General features: G+C 37.9%; 1 protein-coding gene across 3 annotated transcripts in view; it reads right to left on the minus strand.

The window, feature by feature from the left end:
* CADPS (calcium dependent secretion activator) overlaps positions 1 to 24151 on the minus strand; it is a 441690-nt gene that overhangs the window by 194978 nt on the left and 222561 nt on the right. For all 3 annotated transcript variants that reach the window (XM_056804349.1, XM_056804348.1, XM_056804347.1), the window contains exons 5-6: positions 17200 to 17433; positions 10161 to 10282 (exon numbers count right to left, since the gene is read on the minus strand). In XM_056804349.1, coding sequence (XP_056660327.1) covers positions 10161 to 10282; positions 17200 to 17433 — 356 coding nt within the window. The remainder of the gene's footprint in view (positions 1 to 10160; positions 10283 to 17199; positions 17434 to 24151) is intronic.

The following is a 24151-nucleotide window of genomic DNA, read 5'->3' on the forward strand; positions in this document are numbered from 1 at the left end:
CCTTTGAGTAGTGGATACCATATAATTCTACTAGGTGATCTATTAGACAACAGGAAAGAAGTTAGGGAAGAATGGGAAACAAAAAATCACAGTACTGCTTTTCAGGACCATGAATGGGTCATAATATATTTAAGATCTATTATGTCTTAGAGGTCTATTATGGTCTATTATGTCTTAGAAGATAGCTCTGGGCAACTAATACTACAAAAGGTACTATCATTCATCCTTTCTAAAATTTTTTACACTTAATTTATCATAAAATTTCATTTTATTTTACTGTTTTCAGTGAATGAGCATTTATTATTTTTCTTCCAACCCTTGCTAATTGGAAAAGAAAAGAAAAGAAAACCCTTGTAATAAATAGGAACAGTCAGCCAACACAATTCTCATGTTGGATATGTCTAAAAATGTAGTTCTCATTTTGCATCTTGAGTCTATCACTACTTTGGCAAGACATGGATAGTATGTTTCATCTCTGGTCTTCTGGAATTGTGGTTGGGCATTATGTTCATCAGAATTATTAAGATCTTCAAAATTGTTTTTCTCTATTGTGTTATAGTTGGTATCTGTTTTCTTCTTTTTGCTCACTTCACTTTGCATCAGTTCATACAAGCCCTCCTGGATTTCTCAGAGACATTCCTCTAGTGATTTCTATGGTGGATGGTGGCCTGTGGCAGTCCAGGTGAATGACAAGGGTACTGGATTGGATGGATGGGGGTCATTCACATGATGTGCTGGTGGACAAGAAGGACATACCTGTTTGAATTCTACTCTTTCTTTGGGATCCAGGTTGGGTATGCCCCATTCCATAGGAATTTCTGACACACTAGAGTATTTTGACATGTAGAGTATTTTGTTCAGATCCAAGGACCAGCTTAATGAAGTTTGGAGGAGCTGGTTACCCGGTGGTTTCAGGAGGGTGAATACAAATCAGAGTCTCAAAGATCAGAGCTGGTAAGGACTTCAGGCACCATTCAATCCAACCTCTTCATTTTAGTGCTGAGGAAACTGAGGCTGAGGACTGAAGGAATAATAACTAACATTTCATAGCACTTTGCAGATTGTCAAAGTGCTTGACATATGTTTATCTCGTTTGATCCTCACAATAACCCTGTAAGATTGGTGCAATTCTCATTCCCATTTTACAGTTAAAGAAATCAAGGCTAAGAAAGGTTCAATGACTTTCTTAAGGTTCACAGAACAAATAAATGTCTGAGAAGGATGTGAACTCATGTCTCCAGGACTATGCTACCTATCTGTCTATGATTTGACCAAGGTCACATAGTAAATTGGCAAAGTCAAGATTGAAATGCAGGTCCAAAGTTCTCCAGCTTTACCATTGCTGCCTTGGATTCACACAAAGTAAATAAAACCATTCAAGTCAAATTAACAGAGCATCATAGAGCTGGGGCTAGTAGAATCCTTAGAGATCACCTAATCCAACTCCCCCCATTTTATAGAGAGATAGAGATGGAGAAAAACAGGTCTTGTGGGATGAAGACACTGGCCCAAAGAGGTGCAGTGGCTTGTCCAAGGTCACACACATAGTTATTGGCAGAGCTGCTGGAAGAATTGGGCTGGGAACCAACAAAATTGACATTGTCAGACCAGTAATTGCTTGCTTAGGGCCTCAATTACTTCTGTTCAGCACACATAGTCCATCTATCCTACACAGAGACAGAAACACACACGCATACACACACACATTCATCCTCTCTTTCTTTCCTTCTCTTTTTTTCTCTGTCTGGCTTTTACAGAAATACTCATATATTTATGGATGCACACACATACACACAGACAAGTCATAATATCAGTGCTTGAACCTCTGAATGATATATGTTGGACTCAGAACATGTAAACCCTCAGCAGTGATTTGGCTTCTTCCAGTAATGCTCAGCTGTCAGAGCTCAGGAAAATTGGATTTTGGCTATGGGGGGGTCAGTCTTTGGGGTTTGGCATTTTCAATTAATTTATGACAGCTACCTCCATTTCCAAAGGAAGATAAGCCTTTACTTTTGGAGCAAAAGCAATTGAAATTGTGCCCAAGTTCCCACTGGCTTCAAGTCACGACTCTATAAGTGGCTCCATTGCACTGCATATTGGACCTTGAACTTGGTCCTAGAACAGAATCTCATGACAGACAGGAGGCTGATCCCCCAGAAGGTGCACTCTCACTTACAGGCAGTTGAAATTGTTATTCCCAGAGGTCACTTTGGACTCTCTACGCATTTTTGATCAGTCTCCTTCTCTACTCCTGGAATAGTCCTAATTTTGCTATTGTCCTTACATTCCCTTCTGACCTATTTGGATCATTTTAACCCCATAAATTTCAAGATACCTTAGAGTTTTTCCTTTTAAAATGGAACCATTTTCTCCTTCAAGAAGTGAATCTTAATTAAGAAAAAAAACCTTCTGTTTGTCATTTAAAATTCTTTAAAACTTTGTTTATTCTTATCTTTTGAATTTTCTTATACATTATTCCTTTCCACACACCTTCTGATGCATCTACACTGGCCTGTTTGCTGCTCCTCTAACATGACAGTCCACTTCTTGCTTCAAAAAATTCCCCTTCCCAATATACCTGAGGACATATTCTTTTGATTATTGTCAGTTTCTAGCATTATATTTATATTCATACTTTGGAGAAATGTAATTTTAAAAAACCGTGGGATTTTTTTTAACTAGAAGGGACTATGCAGATCACCTAAAATAACAGATGGGGAAATTGAGGCCACAGAATTGAAGGGATCTGATTAATAACACTTCCAGAAAACCTAACTGAAGAAGTGAGGAAGGAGGTGTGAGTTAAAATGTAGCACATTGAATGGGGCATGCGGATATCCAATATCATTTCCTGTTTTGTGGACTAATCATATAGAATCCTGTCTGATATTTCCATGAATCCATTTCTGTTTTTTTTAAAAACAAACAACTTGTTTCCTAACTTATATAAATGACACCCTTTATCCATGAAAGAAAGATTTTGCATTACTCTAGTTTCTTGAAAATTACTTAACAGAAGATTCTCATTTAAAATGACAAAGGCCCAAAGGCAAAACTTCCCACTTGAGGCTTTTCTTTTCTCATTTCCTTGGAATATGATAGAAAGAAGTTTGGCCAGACTTTTTAATTCACTGTAATAATGAAACTCATATATAATGAAACCCATGGTCCATCAGTGTGTAATGAACTTGTTAAGTGATAAAATGCCAAATGACACCGCGGACTTCATTATAGTGTAAAATAGCTTCCATTAAGTCAGCACAATGTGGCACACTCAGTCAAGTGGACTCTTCACTTATCAGAATTATTCACATTCTCATTTTCTTTCTTTCTTTCTTTTTTTTCAATAGCATTTCTCTTTCAAAGTGTGTCCTGGACTTCAAGATACTGTATAGGTTCACTGAGGAAATACAAGTACTGGACATGAGTCCTCTAGGAAATGGAAGCTACATCTGCTTGTCTTAGATCAAGGAGTACATTACTTCTTCCATTTGATTTCATATATTTTGTAACAATGGTGGATTTTCTGTACAAGATAACTCAGTCCCTAAAGACTCATATCTGGTCTTCTGTTCGTCTCCATCTCTCAATATCAAACTAAGGTCAATGGCTTTTAGTCCTGTCTACCTAAAGATGGCTCCCAATTGAGCATCTCCAGGTTTGACCTCACATTCTTTCTCTGGACTCCCATCTCCAGTCATCTATGGAACATCTTTACATTGAAATTTAGTTTCAGTGATTCATGTAATGTTTTGGAAACTAAGCTCATCCTACAAAGTCATCCCAGCTAAGTTTCCTCATTAGCAAAAAAGGTATCATAATTTTGATTCTTAAGATTTGAACTCTGAGGGCAGCTGGGTAGCTCAGTGGATTGAAAGCCAGGCATAGAGATGAGAGGTCCTGGGTTCAAATCTTACCTCAGATACTTCCTAGCTGGGTGACCCTGAGAAAGTCACTTAACTTCCATTGTCCCGCCCTTACCATTCTTCTGCCTTAGAACCAATACATGGTATTGATTCTAAAGTGGAAGGTAAGGGTTTAAAAAAAAAAAGATATGAACTCTGAGAGACTTTCTTCTCTTTCTTTTGGCTCCTACTCTGTTTTGTTAGTCACTGCTCATTATTTTTCTATAGCATGTAGCCTACCATCCCTTTTCACTTCCTTAGCCATCACTGTAGGTCTTTTTCATTTCCAGGATGGATATCCTTAAGTCCATCTTGGCTGGTCTTGAGATCTAGCTTTGCTCTCTATCTTATCTATGCTAAGGTGCTAGAGGACTAGCAAAACTCAGCAAAGTTTTGAATAAGTGCCAACAATGTGTGGCACTTTGCAATATTCTGTGGATTTAAGTCCCTTAAAATCAGGAAATACTTTATCTTTGTACCCCCTAGAACTTAGCCCCAAATCTCACGCATAGTGACCGACCCTATGGTTTTATTGGCAGAGTGAACTCCCAGGTGAGGAGACTCCTTCTACTAATGCAGGATGGCACCTTCTCGGAAGCTTATTGACTCAGAGGGCTGCCTAAAATACTGAATGGTTACTCGTACCCAATCACACACAAATTACTTGCACATAATCACACAGTTCCTTACATGTTAGAGTCTTCCTGGCTTCTACTATGAAATGCTGCCTTCTCTGCACATAGGACATGATTCATAAATACTTGGTGATTGATTCACTAATATAGGAACAAACCCAAGGGATGCCCTGACCTTTAGAAGCTTACATTTTTTCTGTGGGAAAACAAGAAGCTTAGAAGGTTAAGGATGAGGGGCATCAGGAAAACCCTCATGTAGGTGTTGGCAGCAGAGCTCTGCTTAAAATTAGGCTAGGATTCTCAGAGGCAGAGGTGAGGAGACAATACCATTCAGGAGTGAGGCAGAGCCTGGGCAAAGTCACAAAGGAAGGAGATGGAGTGTTTTGTATAGGGAAAGCTAGAATTCTGGCCAATGTTGACTGGCACGAAGTGTATACTATTTTTTGTTTACATATTGTTATGTTAATAAATATGCCATTCCTTTCTCTATGTGTTGGCAAAAACATTGACTGGTTTATTGCATTTTCCCATCAGGCAGTCAAAAGTCCTTTGAATCTTTCCTCAGAAATAATCCATAAGACAGCTAAGTAGCTCAGTGGACAGAGCCAGACCTAGGGATGGGAAGTCCTGCATTCAAATCAGGGCTGATACTTCCTAACTGTGTGATCCTGAGTAAGTCCCTTAACCCCAATTACTTAACCCTTGCCACTCTTCTGCTTTAGAATCTATACTTAGTAACATTTCTAAGACAGCTGGTAAGGGATTCTAAAACAAACAAAAATAATATGTGCATACATCAAGAACCTGTGACTCTACCACTGGGAAAATTCTCCCCTGGATTCATACACTGTCCTTAACTAAATAGTCATCCCAGAGGTTGTCACTTGCCCAATTTCACATAGCTAGTTAAGAGTCAGAGGTGAGACTTGAACCCATGTTTTTTTTCCTGATTCCAAGTCCAGAGCCATATCTATTTTATCATGCTCCCTCCCTGCCTTAAAATAGTTGAAAAACCTACCAAAATATCATATTTTGCCAGATAGTATCACCTTGAAGTTTAGTCCACATCTGAAGCCCTTAGAGTGAAATGACTTGCCTATTATCATCCAGTTAGCCAGCGATTGAGAAAAGGATTCAAACTCAGTTCTTCCTGATTCTATATCCAGGACTTAACCTATTATATGCCACTGGCAATTACTCATTGGAACAGTACTTTTAAGGTTTATAAAACAATTTCCTTTCATGTTGCAAGACTGACACATTGAATTAGAAGCAACAAGAAGAAATCAGACTCTACATGTAAACACACTTAAATGTATAAAATTTGAGAATTTATTTTTATATACTGTATTAAATCTTATATCATGTCCATGGAGTAGAAAGTTTCCAATTCATATATATATATATATATATATATATATATATATGTATAAGGGTTTTAGACCTCAAACCCCATTCAGTCTATAGATTTTCATATTTTCTTTCCTCCTAGGAATCCAAAGGAATGTTTTCCTTTCACTAAGTCTGGCTAACAGGAAGATTTTACAGTGATTCTTTCCCTGTCTACATGAAAGCCATGATGATCATCACCTGTCAGTTTGGGGAAAGGCTAGGAGTTTGCTGGACCACCTCCTAATTAGCTGTTTACTAATTAGAGATGTCTTGGGATGTTCAAGAGAGGGGCTGAATAAAGAGTTCTTGAGACCCTATTTATAGATCTACCTTGAGGTCAGTGGTGGTGGAGAGGGCCAATGATCTATGTCACTATTGGTTACAATGTCCAAATCAATACACTGATATTCTTACCTAACATCAAGATCCCAAAATAATTTTAATTTTAACAAAAATTCACTACCCAAAAAAATGCTAATTCCTAGAGGAATATTATCTGGAAAATATAGTCTCCCACAGAACATCCTTGTAGCTTGACTTTTTTTTCTCAATGCCTTGGATTTTGACACTCTAAAGAAAGTGTTCCTGGCTGTCATGACTTTCCAGATTATACTTGGTTGATGTAGTCCTATTTCCTGTCCCTCCCCAATGCCATTCAGGACTTGCCTCATCTCTGCCTAGATGGGTGGAGATTTATCTTCTCCAGACCTGTCTGGCACATGGCTGCTCTATTTGGGTTGTTAAATGGCACAAGACACCTTTCTCACAATAGGAGTCTCAGGGAGGTATCACACTGAGACAAAATGCCAGAAAAATTTAGCTCAATCTGGGCTAATGGAGGAAGAGGAGGAGGGAAAAGAAACGGGTGAAGGAGAAAAAAAAAACAATATCAAGTGGAGAACTCCTGGCACAAGGATGCATGACTGCAGCTAATAATTAGCACTTCACTGATGGTAGCAGCTCCAGTTTGAGTGAAAGACAAAGATCAACTCTCCCAACCTCCACTTTCTACTCCATTTGTTCAAGCAGTATAAAGTGCTATAAAAATGAGAATGTAGTATTAATTCTAATTGGAACTAAATGAGCAAACTAGAAACTATATTTATTCTTAGTACCATATGAGATAATTTGATAAAGCACTTCACAAATATTAGACTCCTGTCTAAATGTTATAATAATCTTTTCTTCTTTCTCTTCTCTTTTCTTCCTCATTCTTTCCCATCTTCCTCTCCCATATCCACTTTTCCCCTTTATTCTTCCCCCTTTTTCTCCTCTTTCTTTTTCTTCTTCCTTTTTTGCCCCTTCTTCCATCTGATTATTCTTTCCCCATCTCTTTGTCCTTTTCTCTTCTTTCCTGATCCTTGCTAAATTATTATGGATTGAGCTTGGAATGCCAAGATCAGAGATACTTCTCTGAAAATGAGAAAGTACTATGTTTATGCCATCTCAGCTCTCTTTCCCTTCTCTTTGGAACATTATTTCAGGCCTCTTGGCCAAATGAATTGACCATTGTGGTAACCAATTATTTCCCCACTCTATGAAAAAGGATGCTTGAAAAATAAAATATATAGATGCAACATACAATGGGAACACAAAAAAAATCTGTCAGAATGTGCCATTCTTGCCTATGAAATTAGGAATTTGTTTTTGGGAAGAAAAAATTAAACTTCATGTTTTTTAAATTTTGAAGCTGGAATAGTAGGAGAAGAAACTGAAGATGTGTGAATAAGTAGCAAAAAGTACATTTCATTTCCCCACTTGATTACTCATTAATTTGACTCATTAAATAAGACTTGGCTTACTCCTTTAAGTACATTTATGACAAATAGTTGCTGTTGTTCTTTAACCATTTTCAGTCATGCCTGGCTTTTTGAGCCCTCATTTGTGGTTTTCTTGGCAAAGACCTTGGAGTAGTTTGCCATTTCCTTCTCCAGCTTATTTAACACATGAGGAAACTGAGGCAAACAGGATTAAATGATCTATCCAAGATTATGTAGCTTCTAAGGGTCTGAGACTGAATCTGAACTCAGGGTGATGAGTTCCTGATTCCAAACTTAGTGCTCTATATACTGGTTCCCCTAGCACATGATGGATTACAAAATCCAAATAGTTTCTAGAAGTATGATAGGCATTGAGTGCTTTGTCTGTGTCATTTCAGTTTAAGTATTCATTTACTTATGTTCTCCCAAACTGAACAATAACTTTGGAACAAAGTTAGAGTTTAAGCCTTGAAAATTCTCCTTTGATTGGAATAGTAAGTTAACTGAGGGTGGACAGACAATCTGACCTCTATTAAGAACGTTTAAGGTCTAGGAATAACACTACATAACCTCTTTCCACTCACAGAGCCACCATCTCAATTCAGTCCCTCATCAACTCTCTTTTCTATTATTGTGAGTCTTCTTTCTGCTTTCTGTCTCTCCCAACTCATATTTATCTTCCACACAGCTGCCAAAATAATCTTATTAAAACCACATCCTGAACACATCACTCTTCCACTCAAACAGCTTTAATGGATCCCTATTGCCTTTAGGGAAAAGTGTACTTCTCAGTTTCACCTTTAAATCCCCTTATCATTTTATTCCAGCCCACCTTTGTGGTCCTGGTTTACAGGACTCCTTTTCAAGTACCCTATATTTCAGACCAACTTGCTTGTTTGCTGCTGTCCAAAGTCAACTATTCTACCATCTACCTCTATGTCCTTGCGTCTTAGAATCTTTTGCTTCCATCAAGGCTCTATTATAACAAATGTTTAGCTCCCTCTTTTGGGAAGAGCTCCCCAGAGCTTGGCACAGTGCCTGGCAAATAGTATGTATTTAATAACTTCTTGTTGATGATCCTCTCCTCTTTCCATTATTTTTCTAACTGTTGGGTTTCCTCCCAGTAGAATGATGGGGACAGAGACCATTTTCCATCTTTTCTTTGTAGCCATAGCACCTAGGGCCATCTAGCACACAGCATGTGCTTTAAAATGGCTAAATTAGTGACCTGAAACATATATATTTTCCTAGAGTACCATATCTTCAAACTTAAGTCTGTCTCTATGCATTTTCGGCAACTATGCCCATTTTTCTAGAATGCCTTTCCCCTGCTCTTCACTTCTTAGCTTCCCAAGCTTCCTTCAAGACTCAATTTGAATCACATCTTCTGGGTTAAAGGCCCTTTCCAGGTCTTCCTAGTGCTAGTGCCTTCTCTTCTGAGATGACCATCAATGTAGTCAGCAAGTCACGTCAAAAGGCATTGGTTAACTGCTTTCTATGTGGGATTGTGCATTGTGCTAAGCTCTGGGGATAAAAACAAATTGGCCAAAATGGTCCCCAACCTCCAGGAGTTCACACTCTAATGGAAGGAGACAGCATTCCAAAAATTATGTACAAAAACAATCTACCCGAGATCAGTGGGAGATGTGATGGGAAGGCACTCATATGAAGGACAAGAAGGGCTTCCTGTAGAATGTAGTCAGGGAAGTCAGAAGGCAGAAGCAAAAAGGAAGATAATTCTAGGAATAGGGGCACAGCTATGAAAAATTCTCAGTGTAGGATGTTGGAGTGTTATATGCAAAGAAGAACAAGGAGCTGAGTAATTGGGTGAGAAATACATGGATATCATTTGTATGTCCCTAGCTAGTTATAAATAGTCTTCCCCCATTAAAATATAAGGTATTTTAAAATGTATTTTTGCTTTCTTTGTAACCCCAGGGCTATAAGCAGTGCCTGGCACAGTGCAAATGCTTAAATGCTTATTGATTGACTGACTCATTGACATGTCTTTGCACATAGCATGTAGAGGAAAGTGCCTTGCCCATATTCCTTACATTGCTGCACTGGACATGACATTCAACAAATACAATTTTAAATATCAAATGCAACAACTACAATTTAAAGTTGGGTGCCACATTTTTCCAAGCTGTACATTCAGGGGGGAAAAAGTGGCTCCAAGAAGTTCCTAGGAAGCTTAAATAAAGTATTCCATTCAGAAAGAGAAGGCCTTTCTTAGAGGGTTGCTGTCAGTGTTGTAGCTCTGCTTTGAAAGAAGAGACATCTTGTCCATAGCTTCCAGGTGAACAGTGTAGTCAAGAAATGATCTTTGAAAATGAGTATGGGGTTAGAAAGAATTCCTTAGGAGACCTAATGTGTAGACGTTGGAATTCATCAGAGCCCACCTAGAAAACAACTTCTGATTCCCAGAGCCCCCTGGAAGGGTAGCCACAGAGCACACAACTTACGTTGGCTTGGAAGCTTCAGCTTGGTCTGTCTGGAGTTTTTCTCCACCTTCTACCTCCATGGTACAGTACACAATGCGATTGGGGGCCAAAGACTTTAGGCCTTGAACTTCCATGATTACAACCTGTGGAGGGAAAAGAACAACAAAACAAATTAAACCCAGAATTCACTATTGTCATCTCCAACATGGGTACATCTACTAGGGGATGAAGAAGAATATCTCTGTGAATAGGTTCTTTAAAAAAAAAGTTCACCAATCAAACTGGGGAAGATGATAAATAGTTCATGTTGGAAGGCTTAGTGGAATGAATAACTAATTGGTATAACCATTCTGGAAAAAAAATTGGTATGGCATAAGAGAGGTCACTAAATTGTTTATAACTTTTAAGTTAGAGACTCTACTACTAAGCACGTACCCTAATGAAGTCAATAAGAGGACAAAAGGGGCCTCAACATGAATATGATTTTAATTTTTTTTTATTTTTCCACAACTACATGTAAAAATGCTTTCCAACATTTTAAAAAGAATTTTGAGTCTTAAATTCTCTCTCTCCCTCCCCTCAGTCCCCCACTCCTGAGATGGTAAGCAATCTCATATAGATTTTACATGTGTAATCATGTATATACAACATTTTTTTCCATGCACAAAGGGTCCTTAGTATGAAAAAAGATCCATAGCAGTACTCGATTCAGTAGGAAAAAAACTAAAAAAAAGTAGTTTCTCATTACTTGGGGCTAATTGTGATCCATGAATGCTATGGGATACTATACAACAAAATGACTATATCTGAATACTGCCTTCAGTTCTGGGCACCATAAACCGGTGAACATGCAGAAGAGGAAAACCTAGACTGCTATGGACCTTCGTGTCCTTATTATAGGAGGATAAGTTTGGAAGGCATTGGGAGAGTCTAAAGAGAACACTTGGGAGGTTCATTCATGATATCAATCTTTGAATATTTTCAGGAAGGTTGTCTGCGAAAACAGATTAGACTTGTTTGGTTTTTTTAGCCAGAGGGATGAGGATTTCACTTCTCCTAGAGGTGGCATATTTCACTTTACTAAACTAGTCAGCTTCTCTTCTGACAAAGGCAGTCAAATGAATGAACCACTTCTCTGGGTCTCTCTCAGATGTATGTCCTATTTGTATTTTTCCTGTTAACAATAAACCTAGTAATTAGCAGTAGGCTATGGAAAATTATTTCTTTTTCATAAAGTCTAGATTGATTAGGGTCAGTTCTAATTCCTACCAATATTTCCTTTGTTTTCAGCTAAAATTGTGTCTGTGGCATCCCTACAGTTTTCCTTCTTTTTCCTCTCTGGGAAAAACAGAACAAATATAATTCTTCTCCTCCATTTTAAGGGCAGCATCATTTCCTATCTCTCCTCTCTCTGCCATCACTAAATATTCTCTTCTCCAGGACAAATGATCATAGTTTATTTGCCTGATCCTCACATCAGGTATGACCTACTTCCCTTCCCATCCTCTTTTTTTTTTCCAAGCCCTTACCTTCTGTCTTATAATCAATTCTGTGTGTTGACTCCAAGGTAGAAGAGCAATAAAAGCTAAGCAATGGGGGTTAAGTGCCTTGACCAGGGTCACACAGCTAGGAAGTGTCTAAGGCCAAATTTGAACCCAGGACCTTCATCCTCTATCCTCTATCCTACTTCTTGACATTTCATTGTCAATTTCCTTCAACTGTGGTTCTCAGAACTGAAGATGTTATTTTCATTATATCTGGCCATGAAAGAATACTGAGGGTTAACTAAATCCTTTTGTTTTCCAAATTATTATTTAGATAATATGTCTTACATTTATTTGCATGAGCACTTGGGACTGTCATATCATGCTGATTTCTCACAGTGAAGTGGCAATCCATTAGAATCCACTGGCTTTATCCAAATGCACTGTTTTCTCATAGTACATCGCCCAGCTGATTTTTTTTACTCAAGTGCAACATTTTATATTTATTCTACTTCCTTTTCATCTTAGCAGTTTTGGTCTATTCTTACAACCTGTTGAGCTATTTTCAGGCTGCAATTCAGACAACTGATGTGTTAATAATCTCTCCTGTCTCAGATTTACACCATCTGCCAACCTGATATATATATGCCATTTATACCTTCATCTAAGTCATTGATCTAAAAACAAAATAAAAACAAAAACTGAACTACATAAGGATAAGAATAGATTCCTGAGGCATACCATTGGAGACTTCACCTAGGTAGACATCATCAGTCACTCTTCTTTGATCCTGACATCTGAATAATTTTCCATCTTTTTCAAGAAGATAGCGACTGTCAAATCAGTTGTTGAAACTCAAATATATACTCAAATATAGCAACTCTCCAATGTAACTGAATAGCAACTTTCTTAAATTTAAAAATGTAAAATAAATTAAATTTTGTTTAAATTAAAATTTAAAAATTTAAAAATAATTTTAGTCTGGTTTGATCTGTTTTTAATGACCCCACAATGATATGTAGTAATCAATGCTTCCCTGTCCAAGGGCTGACAGATCATTTTAATAATTTATACTAGAATGTCTTCAGGAATCTATGTCAAGTTCACTGGTATATAGTCAAAGTAGCTACCTTCTTTTCTTTGGTAGAAATAGACATTTGGCATCTCTAATACTGAGGATTATCATCCAAGATGACTACCAGTGAGTCAGCAGTGAAACCAGAAAGGTCAGTACCCTGGGATTCCTGGTCGGGTGAATCGAACTCATTGAGGGCAGGTAGGTACTCTCAGAATCTTGGAAATGGAGAGAGTGTATGAGTTTGAACAAAGGGTTTACCTGTGTAGGAATGACAATCACAACTCTCCTGTTTTTAATTCCCTTAGCAAGTGATCATCTATCTCTCACTTGAAAAATCCTGATACCCTTAGATAGCTGTGTATGGTAAGAAGTTTTTCCCTTTACCAAACATTGTTTTTTAGCAAATTTGCCTGACTACCTCTGATTCTGCCATGTTGGCCTAAGAACAAGTCGCATCTCTCTCCCAGAGGAACACCGATTTCAAATATTGGAAAGTCTGCCCTTTTGTGACCTCTCTCATACCACCAGGCTAATATCCCTGGGTCCTTCAAGTGATGCCTGGATGTGACACATCTCCAGGTCCTTCCTTCTCCAACTTTTAAGGGAATCTTGTTGCTTAGCTAGGCAAAGTAACAAAGACCAGTCTTCCGTCTGCTTCTCAAGTACAATGTTAACATGGCTATTGTTTGGAATAATTCCTAACTGAGATTTTGATGCCACTTTTCTTTCTCAGTGTATCCTGCCTTCTCTCAAATCCAGAGAGTCATGTCTTATAAGGAAGTTTAAACAAACAGAAAAGGAATGATTCAGAAACATATCAATTGACTGATATATATGCAATATTTCATAACTATAGTCTCTCAGTTTTTCAGATACATTTTTTCCTCTCTACTTTGGTCAAACTTTGTTTTGATATGTGTGTACGTATGTGTAAAACACCTTATATTTCTACAGCATCTTCACCTTTATGAAGAAACTTATATACAATATACATAATATTGTATAATACATACAATATATAATATATAATGCCTATTATATATCTTCTGTACCATATATATTTTCCATATCATATGTAATTCGTAGCATTCAGTTTACTTTTCTTTCTGTTGGTGCTCTATTGCATTGTTGCAGTTATGTATTGTATTTGCCTTTGCTTTATTTATTTATTTTTTGAAACGCTTACCTTCCATCTTGGAATCAATACTGTGTATTGGTTTCAAGGCAGAAGAAAGGTAAGGGTTAGACAATGGGAGTTAAGTGACTTGCCTAGATGGGCTGGGACAGACAGCTGGGAAGTGTCGGAGGCCAAATTTGAATCCAGGACCTTCCGTCTCTAGGCCTGGCTCTCAATCCACTGAGTTGCTCAGTTGCTCTCACTTTGCTTTATTTTGAGTTCATGAATATCTTCCCATTCTTCTATAAATTCTCCCCACCACTCTCCAGTCACATAGGCACATACACATTCTTGGAGACAGTTTCTGTACATTGTGTTATTTGATAATCTAATTAAAAAGTTGTGGATGATCCCTGGGGTATTTGAGTACTTGTACTTACAAGTTAAAAGACTGTTCTAATCATACCCACATGGGATAGCTGTTGGACTAACACTCGTCTAAATTCCAAACAAGCATGAGCTGCAGCTGATAAAATCAGTAACTGCAGAGAAAGAAGGATTTAGGAAAATTAAAATGGAAAAGCTTCATGAAAACCAATAAGCCAATATTTTTCCTACAGGAATGCAGGAGGAAATGAGGGATAAAATGTCACTTTTCATTGGTAATAATCGAATGCAAAGACACCTAAGAGGAACTCGGGCAGTGGCATTAAAAAAAGAAGGTTTCTGTGAAATTGGACTGCTGATTTTCACACACCAAGTGTTCTACATTTAATTCAACCCTTCATCCTCTGACTGCATAATACATTTAGAAAACATTCTATAATGTTACTAAGCGGATTCTGTCTGCATGCAGAGAATGTTTCCTGGGTTAATTTGCAGCATGATTTATGGATATCCCCCCACCAAAATTAATTTCATTCTTTAAAATTCTTCACTAGATATGTAGAAATTGTCCAAACAGGATTCTTGATCCTTTTCCTTTTATACAATTTGAATACTTTAATCGTAAATATGATTAAAAACAATTCAGTGATGGCTTTTTAATAATGATGATATTTATATACTGCTTTATGAATGGACTCTCATAGCAATTCTACAATGGATCTGCAGATGAGGAAATTGAGGCTTAGAAATGGTAAAAGATTTTCTTGGAGACACACATCCATTAAATGGTAGAATGGGGATTGTATTATTCTTTCTAATACACCTACATCTCAAAGGGAAAGTGACTAAATGAAGAAAAAAACAATCAAAAGAATAAATGACCAAGGCACTGATCAAAGGCATTTTGGGAAACACATGACATTTTCTTATTTCCAATCCTGAAATACAGAAAACAATGGCAAGCTTCATTGTAATCAATCATATCTTACCACAAAGAGAATATAAACCATAAGCAGGAAATTAATATCTTATTTTTAACAAAATGACTATAGACTGCTTCCATTATGTCTAGAAATCATATTGTTTTTTTTTAAACCCTTACCTTCCGTCTTGGAGTCAATACTGTGTATTGGCTCCAAGGCAGAAGAGTAGTAAGGGCCTGGCAATGGGGGTCAAGTGACTTGCCCAGGGTCACACAACTGGGAAGTGTCTGAGGCCAGATTTGAACCTAGGACCTCCTATCTCTAGGGCTGGCTCTCAATCCACTGAGCTACCCAGCTGCCCCCTAGAAATCATATTGTTAAAGATATCTAGTGACTCAAAAATTTTAGGAAGAACTTTTATGCTACTTCCTCTAATCCTATTTGAAGATTGATTTTAATAGACATCCTCCAAATTAATGTTTTCCACTATGTAATTATAATAACTAAGAAGGCTGACAATGAAGAAGACTTGAAAAAAATGTATCTTCAATTCTTCTTGGAAAAAATGGGGAACTATGAGTGTGGAATATTGCATACACTGCCATCCTTGGTTGATGTATAAGTTGGCTTTACTGCATTGGTTTTTCCTTTTCCTTTTTTCTATTTTCTTTTCTTTTTTTTGGTTGTTCTAAGAGATGAGTTGAGGATGGATATATTAAGAAATGAAAGTGATTATAAAAATAAAAGCAAAAGATTTAAAAATATTTCTTTTAAAACATTCTTTCTTCTAGCCCTATGGAAATAATTTTACATTGTTTGCTTTGTACTCCATATAGCTCCTATTTCTTTCTTTCTTTTTTAAACCCTTACCTTCTGTCTTGGAATCAATACTGTGTATTGGTTCCAAGGCAGAAGAGTGGTAAGGGCTAGGCAATGTGAATCTTAAAATTGCTCAGACTCTACCTTAGAAGATTTGGTTAAGCTATTCCCTTATTGTAATAAATGAAATTACTTGATCAAGAATGTATTGGGAATTTTGACATTATTCCACCCATATACTTAGGCATAGTTTAGGGGAAGATAAAGTTGTAAACTCCATACTGAACAATGAAAAGTCCCCAACTCATACTTATAGTGAAGCAAAAACCCTAAGCTAGGTGGTCTATTTTTAGATCTAATACAAAAGGGTGCTAAGTACCTATAAAGGTTAAATTAATCACTAAAAATGTCAAGCAACTTGCAAAAGGCAAGAGGTTTGAAGATATCATCTAATCAGAGAAGGTGATAACAAAAGAAGATGTGAACTAGGAATGGTCAGTCCTGGGGAAAACATCTACTGTGATTAGTAGATGTGAAAATTTAGGGGAGGTGACATAAGAGAAAATTCCTTTAAAAGGAAGGGACTTATTGAATTTGAGTTAGTTGGAGTTTGGACTAGTTGGAGTTTGTAGTTCAGGTTGGAAGTTCGCTGTGGAAGTTGGAGTTTGGAGTTAGTTGGAGGAGCTGGGTCTCTGAACTCAGTTCAGGAATTGAGGATTTCAGTGAAGGACTGGAGTTTTGCTTGGGACAAATCTTGTGGTGAGTGATTAAAGACTGACTAGTCTCTCTTAAGGTTCAGGCCTAGGCCCTTCATACCATTTTCTCTTATTCTCTCTCTCCCTTTCCTTAATTCCTTCATTTGTATTAATTAAAATCTCCATAAAACCCAGATGACTTGGGTATTTTCATATTTGGGAATTTTTCCCATGGTGACCACTTATTTTTGATTTAAAACAAGACACTAAAAATTATCTTTACAGTTTTGGCAATTCACAGTCTTGAAACCCACATTTTTGTGGTTACAGCAATGGGAGTCAAGTGACTTGCCCAGGAAGTGTCTATAGCTAGGAAGTATCTGAATCCAGATTTGAACCCAGGATCTTCCATCTCTGGACCAGGCTTTCAACCCACTGAGCCACCCAGCTTCCCCCTCCTATTTCAATATTAGATATAAAAGTTATCATTTATTCTACAATTCAGTCACACTATTCTTCTCATTCTGATCCCAATCTTACATTCTTGGGGTTCTTACCTCCAAGGAGAAGGACAGCACGACATCTGATTTGGAAAGCTGGTTTTCATTCTCTTCTCCCATGTCAATGATGGATGTATTATGGCTTCGTTTCAGTTTCTGAAGCTTGAATTCACCTCCTTTCGATACTGGCATACTCTCTAAGTTTGCCATTAGCAAGTTGACTGATGATTTCAGTTCTTCAATATACATATTCTCCATTTCTTTGGACACAAATTTAGGAAACTTGCGTTCCTTGAAATAGAAAGAAAATGTTAATTGGGGGGTGGTGGTAGTGGACCAAGGCATATAGAGAGATTATGTCCTATTGACAAAGGACTCTAATATCTATAAGAATCAGGATCATATTATTAGAGATAATAGCATCATAGATTTTGACCTGAAAGTCTTGAGCCCAAAGTCCTCATTTGATAGAAAAGGAAGCAGACAGAGGCAGAGATCTGAAGCAATTTGCCCTTCAAAGGTTTCCCCACTCAGAAGTGACCCCCCTATTGCCTGAAGCAACATGGGCCTTTATTGGAGCATTCTGCTGCATTAGTTGGAGGACTGAATGGACTTTAAGAAGACCTAAGTTCAAATCCTGCCCTAGACACCCAGGAGTCTTGGGATTGACTTTGGGGAATAAACTTAATTTCTCTTAACCTCAGTTTTTCCATATGTAGAATGGGGCTAATAATACATGCATTATTTACCTCAAAGGGTTTTTATAAGGATTAGATATTACATACTGGGTTTTCCAAAGGCTATAGTCTTACTTTAAGCTGTAAAAGCTCATATTAAAGCTTTAACAGCTTGCAACTACACTAAAACTTTTGGAACATCCTGTATATAGCACCATATAAACATAAGTTTGTTTTATGGCACATTTTGATGGCACTTTATCATTTTAATAGGAATTGTAATTATTTGTGTGCATGTCATGTCCCAGGCAATGTTTTAAAATTTCTTGAAGGCAGGAAATGTGCCTTGTTCTCCTTTGTGATCCTATTGGTTCTTATAGAAATGACTTATTAGAAAAGACACTCAAATATTTATTGAGGAATTACTGAATTTCATCATAGCCCCTCTTTTTCTGAGGTTCCCCTTCCTACTTGAAAATCATCAGAAAAAAGTATCAGAAAGATCTCTCAAGGGATTTCATTTCAAGTTAAAAAAAATGATTCACTTATTTTTGATTTATGGAAACCAAGAGATTTTTTTCTTTCTCTGGTTATCTGGAGTGATTTCCTCACATGAATAATATAAAAGGAACTGATTTGAGAAGTTTCACACTTAGCCTATAACTATTCCTATGAAGAATCATCACCATATTTCAAGAAATATTGGAATAATTAATGAAATGATATATAAATTGATCATCATTTTTCACAGATATAGATGAAACCATGTTTTAACTAGTCAGGCCATATTTTCTTTTCTTTCTCAATGGAGACTTTTAGCTAGAATGCCAATGTGGTCTATTCATGCTATTTGTTATTTTTATGTATTCAATATTGCCTGTCCTATATCCTCATTTTATTTTTATCTTTGTAAATACTATAGCATAGTATCTTGTACATAGTACACAAATCTATGACTACTGAAATGAATTGATTGATTTCTGTTAAATCGTGGTTTTCAGAACTTTGGACAGAGGCAACAGAAAGTCTGAGGATGTTCAACTTGCAAGGGGATAGCTGTGTTGTGGATACGTGAGAGTGGATGAAAGAAGAAATTTAAAGAGCAGAAAATTCAGACTTTCCCTGCTTTTGGCTACATTCAGGCCAATATTGTGGACCTTGGTATCCCTTCTGGTTTCTTTAGGAAGGCTACTCACCCTGAGATTCTCTGGGTTGCCTTAGCAAGATCCCTGAGATATTTTTCTGATATGGAACTCTCACTGTGTATCTTTTTTTTTTTTGGAGGCCAATTCCTGGAAAGGTGATGAAGACAATTGTGTATAGATAAATACATTTGTTTCCCTTTTCCTGAGCAACTTAGAGAGAGAAGGTGACAAGTATTTATTATATACCTACTCTATGCTACTAAATGCTTTACAAATATTATCATTTGATCTTGACAGCAACCATTATTATTCTCACTTTATAGGTTAGGCAAATGAGTTTGACAGAGGTTAAAGAACTTCAACAGGGTTATATAACTAAGAAGGATCTAGCTGGATTTGAATTCTAGTCTTCCTAGCTTGAAGTCCAGTGCTCTATCTATTGTTCTACCTAGCTTCCTTGCGTGCAATGGCTACATTTGGTACCTCACCTTTTGCTGTGGGTTTGTACTAGGTGACACTATGATGATGAAGCCTTCTGCAGAAAGTGGGACAGAGCTATATCTTTAATGTATCTCCTCCCTGATATTCAGTTCAATAAAATCTGAAGGCTAGTTTTAAAGGCCCTGGATGTGAATGCTTCAATGGACCTTGATAATAGGTCTAGAGTCTGAAGGGATTAGTGGCCATTCTAGTCCAGTCTCCTCATTTTGCCAATGATGACCATGAAGCTTAGAGGCTAAGTCATTTTACAGGTAGTAAATAGCAACACTCTTGTTAAAGAGGTCATGATAAGAATAAGTTTAATTTAAAGCCAGGGGGAGGCAGTGGAGAATGAAGATTGATCAATGGGGTGTTGGAAAGGGAATATGGAGCTCTTGTTCCCAGCATAAATGACTTTATGAGGCTGGGAAGTCACAGTGATGGTGGGACTAATTCCATTCTGAAACCACCTGATAAAAACATATTTGACTGAGGCAGTGCATGAGTATATCAACATGTTGGGGGGGGGAAGCTGGTGGGAGTCTGCATGAGAGAACTATAATGTACTTGCCAATAAGGAAAGAAGTTGCTTTGATCAAAAGTAATCATGAGTCACTGCTAGGGAATGGATGTGAGTCTCTTTGGTAAGAGATTTCCCTTCATCAGATCATAGATACAAAACTGGAAGGTGCCTCAGAGGTCATCTACTGCAGTGCCCTTATTTAACAGATCATAGAACCATAGAAAAAAGCTAGAAAGGATCTTAGAGATCAGATCAGATCTCAAACCCTTAATTTTGCAGAGGAGAAAACATACCCAGAGAATTTAAGTCCAAAGTTATAAGATATTAAGTAGCAAAGCTGGATTCAAACCCTAGTCTTTCATGTCAAGACATATTACTCTCTATGTTGTACATTGCTGGGCAGAAACTGAAGCTCACAAAGGTGAAATTACTTGCCCAACATCATGAAAGTTATGAGGGGAAAAGGTTTCATTTGAACATAGGTCTTCTGAGTCCAAGTCCAGGGCTCTTTCCACTGTGCCTCTCTGCCCACTAGAACAATGTACCCAGGGTGAGTCTAAGGACTGTATAACCTCTACAAAGCAGTCCAAATACTCCTGGGAACTGGAAGACTAGCAACCAGGTTGGGTTTTTAGAGGCTCAAAAACTGTTGCTGCCCTTTATCTGACCATGGAAAAGAACCCCAATGAAGAATGCTTCTCAGGTATCCTCCTGCCTCCTGGAACAGGGCCAGCCATGTGGGGATGACAACATGATCTCTAAACACCATCCCTGATTTTCCTAATACTGACTTCTCTTCCTGAATAGAAGGCATAGAGTTAGACTGATAACATCAATGGGCAGTAAGTACCAGGAGCCATCAAAGACTACACTGTTTGACACTGTCACACACGGAAACTGGGGACTGCAAAGCAGCCCCCAGGAAGGATGGAAACATCTACTGAAACCTTAAAGTCTTCAGTCTTGGATTTCTGCCCAGAGTGTAAGAGTGTTTTCTCCATGGCAGACAGGTTATAAAAAGTCTGCCGGAGATGAATAGCCTCATGGGTGGGGTCTAAAGTGTCTCTGAAGAGTGACCACAAGGAAAATGTCTCAGCAGGAACCTACTCTGGTCCTTTGTTAGGTTTTTAAATCGAGTACAATTCATCCCCAAGTTTGCAAGTCAAACCAAGGACTACAAATTCTGAATGAAGTCCAAGAACTTAGCCAACTGTGGCCTGTTTGCTTTTTTTACTTTTGCTCCCCTTTTCTGAGGAGTGTGCTTATTTTTTCCAGTAAGTAACTTTCTTTCTTTTGATTCACTGTGCCCTTTTATTTTTTAACTTCTCAAAAGTTATGAATTTGCCCACCCCTCCTTACCTGTACTCACTTACAGGGGGTCTGCAGCACCCTGGTTGGGGTCCTAACCATCCTAAATTAGAGAGTGTCTTTTGTTCCAGGGGACCTTTTTATATCTGGGGGAGGGTGGCTTACCTATCCAAGAGTCCCTGGTCCCAGGCACCAGTTGCTGTGGGGTGGGTCAACCTCCCACAGGGGATGGGGTCTTGGAGATGGAAGAGTGTAAGCAGAATGATGGTTGGGACACAGCTTTCTCATTCAACCTGCAGCACAGGTTTCACAGGATAAACTGCTCTGCCTTGGCTGAGGTTTGGCTTTATTTTATACTCTCATGATCACACATATACTTGGCATACTGTTTCATTCTCAACATACATGTTTCCATAGAGCCTAACAACAGACAGGAAGCCTAGGGAGATAATCAATGGAACATTGTTGCTAAATGCAGGATCAGAGGGTGGAATCAACATGACCCAGATATAGGTTAGGGAATTCAGAGAACAGATTTGCCAGAAGTTTTTATGCCTGGAAAAGAGGGTCCTATCTAAGTGGGTATATAAGAATCCTTAGGTTTAATTTTGTTAGTGGGATCTCCTGGTAATATCCTGGGGGGACAGAGTGTTAACACTGAAAGCATGTTGCTCTCATCTATTTTCCCTTGGTCTAAGTAAGAATAATAATCATAGCAATTTCAATAATAAGGGGATGTTAATAAGGAAAGTCACTTAGTGGGGTTTCAATGGGTGTTTCCATCCTTCCTGGGGGCTGCTTTGCCTTCCCCAGTTTCCGCGTGTGACCCTGTCAAACAGCATGGTCTTTGATGGTTCCCAGCAAGTAAGGATATATGCTTTTTGAGCCTCTTCCAACCAAAGTAGTTTTGCTACAAAAGAAACTAATGCTGTAGAATAAGGAGTAGAGTAGGTTGGGGTGCAGACAGTTTCATCAGGGAGCCACACCATCAGGTTCTCTCTCCTCTCTCCAGCTCACAGTGATGGCAAAACTTCAGAGAACTCCACAATTCTTTTGGGGGAAACTTATAGATGGTTCCTTATAGATTTACTCCTTTCTGTGAGTAGTTGCCATAGCAATGAATGAATAAACAAAATTTTGAATAAAGTGGGCTCTTCTCAATTAGCCAGACTCAAGAAACCCAAAATCCAGGACATTCCCTTCTCAACACTTCTGTGATGGAGATTTGAGCCCAGCAGGTAAAGCACCTCTTATCCCTAAGACTTGCCCTTGACTAGTTGATATTCTAGATGGGGCCTCCATGACTAACTAGAGTTCTGATTCTCTAATCCCTGTTAATGCCAGCCAGACACGATGCATTAACAAAACTTGGGAGAAGCTCGAAGAATTATCTTCTCTCCCAGAAATCAGACAGCTTGTAATGCCATCATAAAAAGAGTTCATAAAGCTGAGTCTGGAAATGAAAACAAGACCATCTTTCTGCCATGAGTCCTTCAGCTAGGGAAAGAAATATGTGCTGTCAGCTGAGACTATTTGTGAGTGGGGGTTTTTCAAATGGCAAACCCATTACAAACACATTTTTGAGGACATAGCTGCATTGACACAATAAAAATGGAATTCTTACTCTCCATCTCAACTTTCCAGAGCATAAAAATAAATTGGTCTTGACAAAAGGACTGGTTATTCAAGTTGCTTTATGGAATATAGATGATACAAATGCAAACAAAGGCCTTCCAAGAAAACCACCTTTGGCCATTCATTATTGTTTGGGGGTTAGTCAATTATTCTTCAATTAAGGCAGTGAAACCTGCTAACATTTCTCCTAGTGTGGTGTATTGTTGTCTAGGCTTGGGCATTTTTTGGACACATCATGAAATACAGTATTGAAAAAGATAGAGAACTCTCCAGGAAAATTGTTTTTCCTTTTTTTTCTGAGCATCTCCACACAGATGGGATAAGAACAAAACCTGCTGGGTGTACCCCTCAATGGAAACCTGTTGGATTTCATGGGCACAGGCAATAAGTGTTGGGCAGCACAGGAGATATTAGAGCTAAGACCTTAGCATATTTATTTATGAGATCTCTGTATCTGTAATGGAAAGGCAGACTTATTGAGTGGTTAGAGTATTGGAACTGGCATTAGGAAAACCTGGGTTTGAATATTATGTCCCATTTCTGCTAACTATGTAGACTTGGGCAAGCCCTTGAACTTCTTGGAGTCTCAATTTCCTTATCTGTAAAATGGAAATGATAATAACACCTACAACACTGGGTTAGGGCCAAGCCCAAATGAGATTATGTATGTTAAATGCTTTGTAATTCTTAAAATACTACACAAGGATAAGCAAATTTACTTAGCCTCAATCAGCTTCTTAAATCAAGTCAGTTCTAGGAAATTTATGTTGATAGCATTAGAGAACTCAGCATAAGTCTTTCTAAGGCACCTTCACACCTTTAAAAAGAGACTTTGAATACTTTTAACCATTTTGTTTACCCGAGTCTGTGCTAAAACAAGATAAATTTAGAGAGAAGGAAAACTTAAGTCATCTAGTCCAGTGCTCTCCAAAAGTTTTCGATCATGTATGCTTGTCAGTAATAAAATAAAATAAAATGGGGTCATATCCCATCTGTATATATACACAGATATATACAGGTGCAACCATACTTATTCTGAAGTTATACCCACAAATAATTATGTTAACTACAAATCTTATACAAAGTAGAAATAATGAAGATAAAATAATATTTGGTCTTACAAGTAGGGAGAGACTGGACTTTACTGAATAGGGAAGCTACCTAGTCAAATCTATGCTTTAGAACAATCACATCAACTTTATGGAGAGTGGATTGGAGAGGAGAAAGATTTGAGGAAGGAT

This window comes from Monodelphis domestica, chromosome 7, assembly GCF_027887165.1.
Source record: "Monodelphis domestica isolate mMonDom1 chromosome 7, mMonDom1.pri, whole genome shotgun sequence".
Taxonomy (NCBI): Eukaryota; Metazoa; Chordata; class Mammalia; order Didelphimorphia; family Didelphidae; genus Monodelphis; species Monodelphis domestica.